The following is a 13957-nucleotide window of genomic DNA, read 5'->3' as shown; positions in this document are numbered from 1 at the left end:
AACGGGTTGTCATCCCACGAAATATTCTGCATGTATGCGCAAGTTTTTTTCGGACATGAGCAGCGCCGTCAAGGACTTTGCTCGCTCTGATGATGAAGTTTACCTCAAGAAGTTGGGGTATAGCATCGGCACGACCATCGGGGAGGGTTCCTATGCTAAGGTGAAGAGCGCATACAGCGAAAGTCTTCAGAAACGGGTAGCTATGAAGATTATCAACCGCAAGAAAGCACCCAAGGATTTCAAGGAGAAGTTCCTGCCCAGAGAGTTAGATATTCTGAAGCATGTTAACCACCCCAATGTCATCAAAATGTATGAAATTTTAGAGTTTGAGAGCAAGGTAAGACGTATTTATGTTAAATTAAAGCAAGTAGAGTCAATTTAAGTTATAATCCGACGAGACACTTCCTTATTTTGTAGACATCAATAGCGGCTTCCAAAATATATTGAACAAATGGTTGTAATCAAAGTAGAACGGGAGCAGTAAATCTAAGTCACTGTCAACATTCACTGATTCACAGGGTATATCCCCATCATTCTGTCTGTCTGTCTGTCTGTCTGTCTCTCTCTCTCTCTCTCTCTCTCTCTCTCTCTCTCTCTTTGGCTCTCTCTCTCTCTCTCTCTCTCTCTCTCTTTCTCTCTCTCTTGGGGAGGGGGAGGGGATGCTACGGCCTAACGAACTGTTGCCTTCTGAAGGGCTTAGACAGCCCAGGACATGTTCAGAATGCACCATCATATTAATGTTGCCTTCAAACCTCACTGGGGTCTCAATAAAAACTTTGTCAGTGCATCTGTTGAGACCAGCCGCTGCTTCAAAATCGCCGTCTGGCACTGTCTCTCCCGCGAGGTCTCCATAAAACAAGCGATAAAACTTGGAGAAAACGTCTGATGAGACACAGGCTTGCTTCCAAATCGCAGACTGGCACCGTCTCCTCACTGGTGTCTTTATAAAAGATAAAATAAAACTTTTTGTTAACTTGTCAGTACGTCTGTTGAGACAATCGCCTGCTTCATAACCGACATCTGGAACTGTCAGCCACTGAGGTCTGAATGAAATAAAACCTCGTCAATACGTCTGTTGAGACCAGTGCCCAAAACAGTTGTCGGGGGCAGAAGGGTTTGTCTGCGCCTTGCCAAGTCTGGGATTTCACAGACTTTTTGTCTTTTGTTTATATTCATATGAATGTTCCCAATAGGTCCAAAGCCAAACTGATCCATACGTTGCAGTATGTCTCTTTGTGGGTCATGACATCTCTAATTAACTCAAATGCATTCAGGTAGGATTTTCACTTTCTGTACGTTAGTTTCCGCTTTTGATACACTTTCCTGAATTACTTATGATTATCTTCTCGAAAGGGGTAGATGCCCTCAAAGCAGATCAAAAGGGTGCAACATTTTTGCCCAGCGCGCGTTTCGCTTAATTAAAGTTTGTTCTCCAAATGGAGAAAGGTGGCAAAATTGTTACGACGCTCCTCTGCCAATACAGTGTCCGTGTGGGACTGGCTTCCATTCCCGCTCTCGCCCTTTCTCCCAAGTTTGACTGGAAGAATCAAACCGAGCGTCCAAACATTCAGATGAGACGACAACCCGAGGTCCTGTGTGCACTTGCTTGGCGCGCTGAAAAAGAACCCACGGCAACGAAAGCGTTGTCCACTGAAGAAGGAATCCACTCGGATAGGAACACGAATGTATAAGCATACACTCAAGGCCTAACTGAGCGCATGGTGGTCATGCGTCTGCCTAGCAGGTGGTGTAGCGTATATGGATGCAGTGACGCCTCCTTGAAAAAATGAAACCGAAATGTCCAAACCGATTCCATCCTTTTCCGTAATCGTGTCAGCAGGGTTGATTTACCTACACACACACACATTGGTTTCGCCTACACACTCATATTGTGAGGTCATGCTCACATTTCCTGAATAAAACATTTTTAACTGCCAAAACATAATCAGGCAGTACATTGTGCACGGACTATACAGCTGAACGTACTTTGAATATAGGGATGAGCATCATAAGAAAATTCCAGAATATGTCAAGCGACAGCATCAGAATCAACAAGCATTGGAATCTTGGCATAAACATCTTAAGTGAGTGGTGTCCTCTTCACATCCGAACATTTAAAAAAATTGTGTGCATCTTGACAAAGGAAAATGATCGAATTGAAAATGAACAGCGGATTTTGCGCTTGGGTCAGCAAACAGGGAGAACAAGAACAGCAGTTCGCAGACAAAACGAATGCGTGAAAATGATTAAAGATGCATTTTTAAAAGACTGCTGGAAATACTGGACGCATGCTCGAATGCAATTTATGTTTCGAATGCACATATCACACGTAAGAGAGAGAGAGACAGAGAGAGAACAACATCAAAGCTGTTTCCTTATCCTTGTAAATGTTAACAGATGTTGATACCATTAATGAACTCAGTCAAAGAGTATTTGGATCTTTACAGTACAATAAGCTCGGCTTATTCTAAAGAGTGATCTAAGCTTCCATTTGGGCCTGCAGCAGAATGAGAGCTGTATGATCAATGGTTTCTCCACTGCTGTGGGAATTCATTTACAGCTTGGTCTCTTGTGAAGGACAGTGACTCTCAAACTAAGAGGCAGGATTGTACTGGCTCTTTAGTGCTGCAGCCTTGGTGGCTAGTTGGCCTTTGGGAACATCCCAGCTGTCCTAAAGCCCTCTTGGCCGAGAGAGAGAGAGGGGGAGGGGGAGTGTAACGTGAACAAGACACTGTCCACTATAATCAAATTCTAACCCAGATAATCAGGACATCAGTTGCCTCCTCTGCTGTTCTGATGGTCATAGTCGGACACGACGATCATGCTCATACATGCTGGATGAAGTAAGTAGTTATGGGAATGATTTCGGTGAGGGCTTGAAGAGTTCTTCATTCATCCTCGTTAAAGAGTTGCACTTGGAGTGAGAAAAAGCACACACCTCACTATGTATATATTAAACAGGAAATGAAAGATTCAGGATTGTTCTAAAGGGCTCTAAAACCCTCTTGGCTGATTACTGAGTGGGGGTGTAACTTGGACTAGGCACTCTCCACAATAATCAAATTCTAACCCAGATAGTCCAGAAATCAGTTGCCTGTTCTGGTGGTCATAATCGGACATGACTGATAGTACAGTGGTGAGACTTACGTATTTGTATTTGTATTTCTTTTTATCACAACAGATTTCTCTGTGTGAAATTCGGGCTGCTCTCCCCAGGGAGAGTGCGTCGCTACACTACAGCCGCACCCATTTTTTGTATTTTTTCCTGCGTGCAGTTTTGTTTGTTTTTCCTATCGTGCCTTGAAAAATAGTCGCGGCAGAATTGTGAACTTATTGAAGAGGTTTGAGGTCCTTCATGGATAGCCAGCAAGAAGACAGTTGCAACAGTCTTGCCCAGCCTTGATGCGGAAGCGCCGTGGCAGAATCGGTTAGGCGTTGGACTTCTGGCCCTGTGTTCACCAGTGATCAAGGTTCGAGGCCCCGTGTCGTCCTGGTAGTGATGCGTCCTTGGGAAGGGCACTGTACTCCGATTTTCCTCACCCCACCCAGGTGTGAGAGGGTAGGTATACCAGACTTGGGTTGAGGAAGGGTAAAACGGTGGCGGAAGGAAGGAGAGGATTGGGTTCCACCTTCCCTCCCCGAGCCCCGGACACAGCAGATATTATCAGTTCACTGCCCCGATGGCCGTAAAAGGCTGTGTGAACTTTCACCTGAACTAACCTTGATAAACTACCACGTGGTGCAGATCTATGTGACCTTTCACCTAAACTAACCTTGATAAACTAATACGTGGTGCAGATCTATGTGACCTTTCACCTGAACTAACCTTGATAAACTACCACGTGGTGCAGATCTATGTGACCTTTCACCTAAACTAACCTTGATAAACTAATACGTGGTGCAGATCTATGTGACCTTTCACCTGAACTAACCTTGATAAACTACCACGTGGTGCAGATCTATGTGACCTTTCACCTAAACTAACCTTGATAAACTGTTACGTGATGCAGATCTACATCGTGATGGAGCACGCGGGTCACGGTGACCTGTTGGAGTACATCAAGCTGCGCGGCGCGGTGCCCGAGGACAAGGCCAGGGCCATGTTCACCCAGCTGTGTCAGGCGGTCATCTACCTGCACCAGAGCATGATAGCCCACAGGTCTGTCTTCCGGCTCAGGGGGGGGGCATGATGGTTGGCTGCCTGTCTCTTGGCTGCTCTTTCATCTTTCTGCATGTCGGTCTTATCTGTTTGTCAGTCTCTCTCTCTCTCTCTCTCTCTCTCTCTCTCTCTCTCTCTCTCTCTCTCTCACACACACACACACACACACACACACACGCGCGCGCGCGCGCGCGTACACACTCACACACACACACACACACACACACACACACACACACACACGTACACACTCACACACATATACACACACACACACACACACACACACACAGAGTGACGGACAAACAGACAGTCAGACAGATAGGCAAGTAGACAGACAGACAAGCATATGAAGAGCAGAACAACAGAAACGAGATACAGACAAACTGTACATTAGACAGTAGTAAAGACTCCAAGACAAAGCCACACTCAGCCCTCTTGTTTTCTGTCTATAGCTCTGTCTCTGTCTCCCCCCCCCCCCCCCCCCCCTCTCTCCCCCTCTCTGTTTCTCTCTCCCCCTCTCCCTCTCTCTCTCTCTCTCTCTCTCTCATTAGATTGTCGTCAAGCAATACTGACGACATACATAATTTTTCTCCTTTTTTTTTCTTTTTTTGCACAAGGCAGTCAGACTTAGAAAAATCGCTCAGTTTCATGAAATTAATGCAGTTCATGTTTCGTGATCAGTACATATGCTTGTTTCAATGTTCGCTTAGGTTGTTTCATTGAGATCGTATCATATTCATGTGAACCCCTTCACACTTGGGGCTGAGGCCTGGTAGACGTGAACAAAGCATTCCGATTCTTATCTCTCCGTCCATACATCGCCTCTGTCCCGGCAGTTTCAGTTTCAGTTTCACTTTCTCAGGGAGGCGTCAGTGCGTTCGGACAAATCTATATACGCTACACCACATCTGCTAAGCAGATGCGTGACAGCAGCATAACCCAACGCGCTTGTCAGGCATTGAATGCATGCTTATATATTTGTATACCTATCAGAGTGGATTTCTTTTTACACAATTTTGCTAGAGGACAATCCTTTGTTGCCATGGGTTTTTTTTTTTCCAGTGCTCAAAGTGCGTGTTGCACACGGGACCTCGGTTTATCGTCTCATCCGAAAGACTAGACGCTCAGTTTGATTTTCCGGTCAAACTTGGAAGAAAGGGCAACAGCGGGATTCGAATCCACACCCTCACGGACTCTCTATATTGGCAGCTGAGCGTCTTAACCATTCTGCCACCTTCTCTCCGACAGAGACCTGAAGTGCGAGAACTTGCTGTTGGACTACCACAACAACATCAAGGTGTCGGACTTTGGCTTTGCGCGATACTACGAGGACCCAAGTCCCAACACGCTGAGCAAGACGTTCTGTGGCAGCGCCGCCTACGCCGCGCCCGAGATCCTGCAAGGCATCAGCTACTTCCCTCCCCTGCACGACATCTGGGCCATGGGGGTCATCCTTTACATCATGGTCAGTGGGTCAGCCCGTGGGTGGCCTTGCCGGGAGGCCCTTCTTGTTGGGCGTGTGTTGTATTGTATTGTATTGTATTGTTGTATTGTATTGTATTGTAACGTGTCGTGTTTTGTGTTTTTTGCATGGTATTGCATTAAATGTTGTCATGGTCGGTAAGTTATTTCCCGGAATGCCCCTCTTGTGTGTTGTGTATTGTACTTGTAGTGTATTGCGTTGTATTGTGCTGCGTTCGTTTTTGTCATGGTCAGTCAGTGGCCATTCTTATGTGTCGTGTATTGTGTTGTATCGTACTGTGTTATATTGTGTTGCGTTGTATTGCGTTGTTTTCTGTTGCATTGCATGAATTTTTGTTATGGTCAGTCAGTGGCCTTGCAGGGAGGCCCTTTCCTGTGTCGTGTATTGTGTTGTATCGTACTGTGTTGTGTTGTATGGCATTGTATTGCATTGCATAGTATTAATTTTTGTCATGGTCACTCGATTGCCTTGCTGGAAGATCCTCTCGTGTGTCGTGTATTGTATTGTATTGTATTGTATTATATCGTATTGTATTGTGTTGTGTTGTTTTGTGTTGAATTGTATTGTATTGCATTCAGTTTTGTCATGGACCTTCATTTGCCATGCCAAAAGGCCCCTTCTTGTGTGGGCTGTTGTGTAATCCTGTGTTGTGTTGTGCTGTGTTGTGTAGTATTGTGTTGCATTAATTTTTGTCATGGTCAGCCAGTGGCCTTGCCAGTAGGCCTTTCTTTGTGTTTATTGTATTGTATTGTGTTGTGTTGTATTGCATTGTATTATATTGTGTTGCATTTTATTGTGTTGTATTTTATGGCATTGCATTATTTTTTTTGTCATGGTTACTCAGTTGCCTTGCCGGAAGATCCTCTCGTGTGTCGTGCATTGTATTGTATTGTGTTGTGTTGTGAGGCATTTTATTGTATTGTATCGTATTGTATTGTGTTGCATTTTATTGTGTTGTATTGTATTGTATTGTATTGCATTAAATTTTGTCATGGACCCACAGTTGCTTTGCCAGAAGGCCCTCTCGTGTGTCATGTATTGTATTGTGTTGTATTGCATTGTATTGTGTAGTGTTGTATTGTATTACATTGTATTGTATTGTATAGCATTATTTTTTGTCATGCTGAGTCAGTTGCCTTGCCGGAAGGCCCGCTTGTGTCTCGTGTATTGTATTGTATTGTGTTGTATTGTATTGTATTGCATTAAATTTTGTAATGGTCAGTCAGTTGCCTTGCCGGAAGGCCATCTTGTGTGTCATGCATTGTGTTGTATTGTGTTCTGTTGCACTGCATTAATTTCTTTTACAGTCAGTAAGTTGCCTTGAAGGTCTCCTGTATTAGTACAGTCAAGGTGTTATATAAGAACATGAAGCAGTCAAGGTGTAAGTACGGTCAAGGTCGAGGCACTGTACCAGCCCACACAGCAAACCTCCACACTGCGTGTATGCATGTATGTAAAACAACGTGCGCGCGCGCGCACACACACACACACACACACACACACACACACACAGAGGTACAAACCACCACCATCACCCACCAACCCCTGTCAACTTCATCAGCTCCCTTGCCCCCCACTCACCACTTAAGTGTCAGGAAGACAGAGGAATGTGCAAACATAGATGGTAATCACAAACCATTACAGGCAAAAACACACAAACGTACAGAACTCATCCACCCCCTGCACCCCCCCCTCCCCCCCCCCCCCCCCCCCCCCCCCCCACACACACACACACGCCCCTTCTAGTTACGTAAAATGTTCCCCATCCCCTTCCACACCAGTACCATCCGAGTGTGTGACAGACAAAGAAGAAAAAAAAGCATGAAAAGTATATCACAGACCATAACAGACAACACCCAGGCATACAGACCATGTCACAGATCATAACAGACATCAGCACAGACATACAGATCATATTACAGACCACAACAAACATCAACACCCAGGCGTACAGACCGTACCACAGACCATAACAGACATCAACACCCAGGCGTACAGACCTTACCACAGACCACAACAGACATCAACACCCAGGGGTACAGACCATACCACAGACCATAACAGACATCAACACCCAGGGGTACAGACCATACCACAGACCATAACAGACATCAACACCCAGGGGTACAGACCATACCACAGACCATAACAGACATCAACACCCAGGGGTACAGACCATAACAGACATCAACACCCAGGGGTACAGACCATAACAGACATCAACACCCAGGGGTACAGACCATAACAGACATCAACACCCAGGCGTACAGACCATAACAGACATCAACACCCAGGGGTACAGACCATAACAGACATCAACACCCAGGGGTACAGACCATAACAGACATCAACACCCAGGGGTACAGACCATAACAGACATCAACACCCAGGCGTACAGACCTTACCACAGACCATAACAGACATCAACACCCAGGAGTACAGACCATAACAGACATCAACACCCAGGGGTACAGACATACCACATACATCAACACCCAAGGGTACAGACCATATCACAGACCGTAACAGACATCAACACCCAGGCGTACAGACCATAACAGACATCAACACCCAGGGGTACAGACCATAACAGACATCAACACCCAGGCGTACAGACCATAACAGACATCAACACCCAGGGGTACGGACCACAACAGACATCAACACCCAGGCGTACAGACCTTACCACAGACCATAACAGACATCAACACCCAGGAGTACAGACCATAACAGACATCAACACCCAGGGGTACAGACATACCACATACATCAACACCCAAGGGTACAGACCATATCACAGACCGTAACAGACATCAACACCCAGGCGTACAGACCATAACAGACATCAACACCCAGGGGTACAGACCATAACAGACATCAACACCCAGGCGTACAGACCATAACAGACATCAACACCCAGGGGTACAGACATACCACATACATCAACACCCAAGGGTACAGACCATATCACAGACAGTAACAGACATCAACACCCAGGGGTACAGACCATAACAGACATCAACACCCAGTGGTACAGACCATAACAGACATCAACACCCAGGCGTACAGACCATAACAGACATCAACACCCAGGGGTACAGACATACCACATACATCAACACCCAAGGGTACAGACCATATCACAGACAGTAACAGACATCAACACCCAGGGGTACAGACCATAACAGACATCAACACCCAGTGGTACAGACCATAACAGACATCAACACCCAGGAGTACAGACCATAACAGACATCAACACCCAGGGGTACAGACCATAACAGACATCAACACCCAGGCGTACAGACCATAACAGACATCAACACCCAGGGGTACAGACTACACCACATACATCAACACCCAAGGGTACAGACCATATCACAGACAGTAACAGACATCAACACCCAGACGTACAGACCATAACAGACATCAAGACCCAAGGGTACAGACCATAACAGACATCAACACCCAGGGGTACAGACCATAACAGACATCAACACCCAGGCGTACAGACCATAACAGACATCAAGACCCAAGGGTACAGACATACCACAGACCATAACAGACATCAACACCCAGGGGTACAGACTACACCACATACATCAACACCCAAGGGTACAGACCATATCACAGACCGTAACAGACATCAACCCCCAGGGGTACAGACCATAACAGACATCAACACCCAGGGGTACAGACCACACCACATACATCAACACCCAAGGGTACAGACCATATCACAGACCGTAACAGACATCAACACCCAGACGTACAGACCATACCACAGACCATAACAGACATCAATACCCAGGCGTACAGACCATAACAGACATCAATACCCAGGCGTACAGACCATAACAGACATCAATACCCAGGCGTACAGACCATACCACAGACATCAACACCCAGGGGTACAGACCACATTACAGACCATAGTATCAGTATCAGTAGCTCAAGGAGGCATCACTGCGTTCGGTCAAATCCATATACGCTACACCACATCTGGCAAGCATACCTGCGTAACCCAACGCGCTTAGTCAGGCCTTGAGAAAAAATAAAAAAACAGACGTAGACAAGCTACCCTCACCGAAGATTTCAGCTCGTTTGTTCTCTAAGCTCTCCTAACCTCCACCCCCACACACTCACACCTTTCTTTTCCCAGCAACCCCCCCCCCCCCCCCGCCTCCCAACCCCTACCTCTAACACTCACACTTCTCTAAAGTCTTTTCCCAACACTCCCCACCCCCACCCCCCCACACACTTCTCTAAAGTCTTTTCCCAACACCCCCTACCTCTCCCCCCCCCCCCCCCCCCCACACACACACTTCTCTAAAGTCTTTTCCCAACACTGCCACCACCGCCACAGTTTCTTTCTCTCACGGAGGTCTTTTTTTTTTTCGGGCAAACCCATAACACGCCACACCACGTCTGCTTGGCAGATGCCCGACCAGCACCATAACTCAACGTGCTTTATAAGGACTTGAGTGCACACAGAAATGTTAATTTTGTGCACCTATCAGGGTGGATTTTCTGCTGCAGAATTTTACCAGAGGACAATACTTTTGTTGCCATGGGTTCATTTTCAGTGCGCCAAGTGCATGACGCACGCGGCACCTCGGTTTATCGACTCACACCCGATTGACTAGACATTCAGTTTGACTTTCCAGTCAAATTTTGGGAGAGAAAGGGCGAGACTGGGATTTGAGCCCAGACCCTCACGGACACTGTATTGGCAGATAAGCGTCCTAACCATTGTACCACCTTGCTCCACCCCCAACCCCCCACAGGTGTGCGCCTCCATGCCCTACGACGACTCCAACATCAAGAAGATGATCAAGGACCAGCTGGAGCGCAAGGTTGGCTTCTCCAAGTCCAAGGTGGTGTCGGCAGAGGCCAAGGACCTCATCCGCCACATCCTGGAGGTCAACGTCAACCGCCGCTACACTCTTCCTCAGATCATCGCCCACCCCTGGCTCCAGAAGCAGTCCGCAGAGGAGACGGACAAGCCCGGCCCCTCGGGCAACGCCAAGGCCGCGCAGGAGGGTGCGCAGAAGGCGGCGAAGGACACGGACAAGATAGGCGACGTGGCCGAATCCCCGGCGCAGGAGGACGCCAAGAAAAACAACCAGGCGGACGGGAAGAAAGATGAGCCGGCTGTCGTGACGTCCTGAGAGCTGGGAGGGGGAGGAAGGGGGTGGGGCGTCGTGAAAGGAAGGGGGTTGTGACAGAGGGGTGGGGTGGGGTAAGAATTGACAGTATAGGAAGCACTGAGTTGTTTATGTATATCTAATTATATCATAGTGATATCTATGGCTTCAGCTGTATCAGCAGTGAGAGACTGCTTGAATGAAAGTCACTAAAACCTGTCTTTTCTAATTGACAACATTTCTTGGGTGGAGGTCACTTGGTTGTTGTTTTTTAAATACCAAAAATTAGATTTTTTGATTTTTTTTAAATATATCAAATAAATTTTCTTTAACTCCTTGGGTGCATACTCAGTTATTTTCTCAGAATTCAAAGAAAAGGCGCTTGGACCGTATCGGTCAGTTTTTCTCTCTTTTTTTTTTTTTTTTTTTTTTTTTTTTTTTTTTGGTTTGGTTTGGTTTGGTTTTGTTTCGTTTTTTTGGTTTGGTTTGGTTTGGTTTTTGTTATAACAGAGCAAATGAAATTGCTAGAAGTCCTTCGGGTTAAACCGTTTACAGTACACCGGGATAACATGTTTGGTTACTGCCATATTAAAACACCAAGAACCTACATAGCTAAATTGCTTCAGACGCACTGCGTCAGATCTGTTTGGAACCTTCTGGTATAGTCAGTCGTTCGGGTGCCCACAAGGTTAAATTTGGGGAGGGGGAGGGGGGGGGGTACACAGTATTAGATAAATAGATTTTGAAAATCAAATTAAATTGGAGCCCACCAAATGATTTTGGAGCCTTCCCATATGAAATTGGGGCATCCCCCCAAAAACACTAAAGAGCCCTGCGGGTTCTTTTTAGCTGTTTGGAGCTCATCATATTGAACTATCTTTAAGCCCTGTCGGATTTTTTTTTTTTTTTTTTTTTTTTTTTTTTAACTTTACAGGCGAAAACTTGTGCAGGACTATTTAATACCGATCACTGTTGATGTAATAATCTCAAGCAGGGAAGTTTTGGGGACAAGGGGTGTAAGTCCGAAGGGATGTAAGGAAGGATCACTCACGCGGGTCGTCAGCTGATAATAAAGAGTTTACCATCCCTGTGTGTGTGTGTGTGTGTGCGTGTGCACGTGAATACGTTTCTGTTGTGTGGGATGAATGTGCGCGCGAGTGTGTGTGTGTATGTATGTATGTACCTGTCTTTAAAACTGGATCTGAAGGTAGCTTGAACTATGTTAAAATCATGGTCTCGTACCAACGAAGAACCAATAAACCACTCCTTACTTTCATTGTTGGCGTTAAGAGCTGCGTGCGTGATGTTGATCGAGTTGCTCATAGATGGGCTCATCGACTCTCTCTCTCTCTCTCTCTCTCTCTATATATATATATATATGTGTGTGTGTGTGTGTGTGTGTGTGTGTGCATTTATTCTTTTACCCTCAATAAAGATCGTTTTGACTTGATTTACACACACACACACATACACACACACGTACACTTTGATACACATACAGTGAAACAAACACTAAAACAATGAAAATCTCTTGAATTAGTGAAAATCAATTTTATTCTTATAATTCTGATTACTAGTACGGAAAATCAACATAAAATGTGAATAATAATATAAAATAAACATTTCTACAAAAAGCAAATTTTAAATCGGAGCACATGAAACACAGACATTTCTTGTTCTCCAAACTTTGATTACCGTCATACAAATGCAAATCACTGTAGACAATGCACCCATGTGATGCTTAAAAAAAACTGTATGGTTACAATATATATATATATATATATATATATATATAATTACCTGTCTTCACAATGTCTTGGCTTAAGAAAGGCAGTTCTACTGGAAATTTAATCCAATTTTGAATCTATATAATTTACATGAAGATCTGATTATTTCCACCTGTCTTCTGTTTGGACTGAATTCCCAAACAAATGCTGAACCAAAAACTAGAGACCAAGTACAATCCTTTTTTTTTTTTTTTTTTTAATTCATCAAGACATTCAGTGTGTCATTATTCTGTTTTCCCCATTCTGGGAGTTGCAACAGGGAAAAGTGACAAATATTGACACCAGTCAACTTCGTGTGCGTGTACATTATTATCATCATTGTTGCTTGTAGTCCAGCCGACCGCACAGAGCCATATCAGGACTACAAAAATTGCCCAACCTCATTAAACACAAAACTGTCACATATTTTAAATATAAATAAATATATATATATATATATATATATTGAGATAAATCTACAAAACACAGTTCATGACACATTTTCTTAAGTATTCAGCTCCTTAGGGCAAATAAGATTAGGCCGTGCTGAGAACGTCAGCCCTTCCGCTTGATTTATCATCCCCAGATTACAAAAAATCATTTAAAAAAAAGGAAGAAGAAAAAAACAACAATACTTCAAAGCCAAACAAAAAATACATTAAAAAGGCCATATTTCAAATCACACTGCAAAATGGACAGCTAGTGTACATCTCAGTGTTTGCAATCTCACAACCTACTCGCCAGAGCAAAATAGCACAGATAGTACATCACAGACTGCAGACAAGAGAGGCAAGGCCTTCAAGACTCACTTGTGATACACTTTAAAAAAAATCCAAGCTTTTTATGTATTGAGTATAATTTCAAAATGTAATGTTTAAGATGAGAAAGATCAGTTTAAAGCAAATTAAGTCCCCTAGCATTAATTACAGAGTAATTTCCCTTCTTTACTATCTGCACCAAAACGTTTGCAAAATAAATAAAACTTCCATGCTTAGCAAAAGAAGTTCCTGTTTGAACAAAAAATGATAATAATGACTGCTTTTGTTGTTGGGTCAGAATATCAGATCAAAGTGCCAAGTTTAGAGAATACAAAAAACATGCAGTTTGCATATAATTAGGCTTCTTTTTTTTTCTTTTTTTTCTTTTTTTTTTTGTGTGTGTGTGCCCATCCCAGACAGGTGCAATATTGTTTTAAACAAGATGACTGGAAAGAACTGAATTTTTCCTATTTTTATGCCTAATTTGGTGTCAACTGACAAAGTATTTGCAGAGAAAATGTCAATGTTAAAATTTACCACGGACACACACACACAGACAACCGAACACCGGGTTAAAACATAGACTCACTTTGTTTACACAAGTGAGTCAAAAAGTGTCAAGGCTTGCACGAAAACAGACA

At 44.4% G+C, this 13957-nt stretch overlaps 1 protein-coding gene across 1 annotated transcript; it reads left to right on the top strand.

Annotated features, from left to right (window-relative positions):
- The first annotated feature begins 55 nt into the window (after positions 1 to 55).
- LOC143296240 (testis-specific serine/threonine-protein kinase 2-like) lies at positions 56 to 10816 on the top strand. Its single transcript, XM_076608073.1, has 4 exons — positions 56 to 337; positions 4011 to 4159; positions 5411 to 5627; positions 10433 to 10816. Exons 1-4 carry the CDS (start codon positions 56 to 58, stop codon positions 10814 to 10816), a joined length of 1032 nt encoding a protein of 343 aa, XP_076464188.1.
- The last annotated feature ends 3141 nt before the right edge of the window (positions 10817 to 13957 follow it).

This window comes from Babylonia areolata, chromosome 21, assembly GCF_041734735.1.
Source record: "Babylonia areolata isolate BAREFJ2019XMU chromosome 21, ASM4173473v1, whole genome shotgun sequence".
Taxonomy (NCBI): Eukaryota; Metazoa; Mollusca; class Gastropoda; order Neogastropoda; family Buccinidae; genus Babylonia; species Babylonia areolata.
Note: the sequence above shows the minus strand (reverse complement) of the source record. Positions and strands in the feature narration are given on the sequence as shown.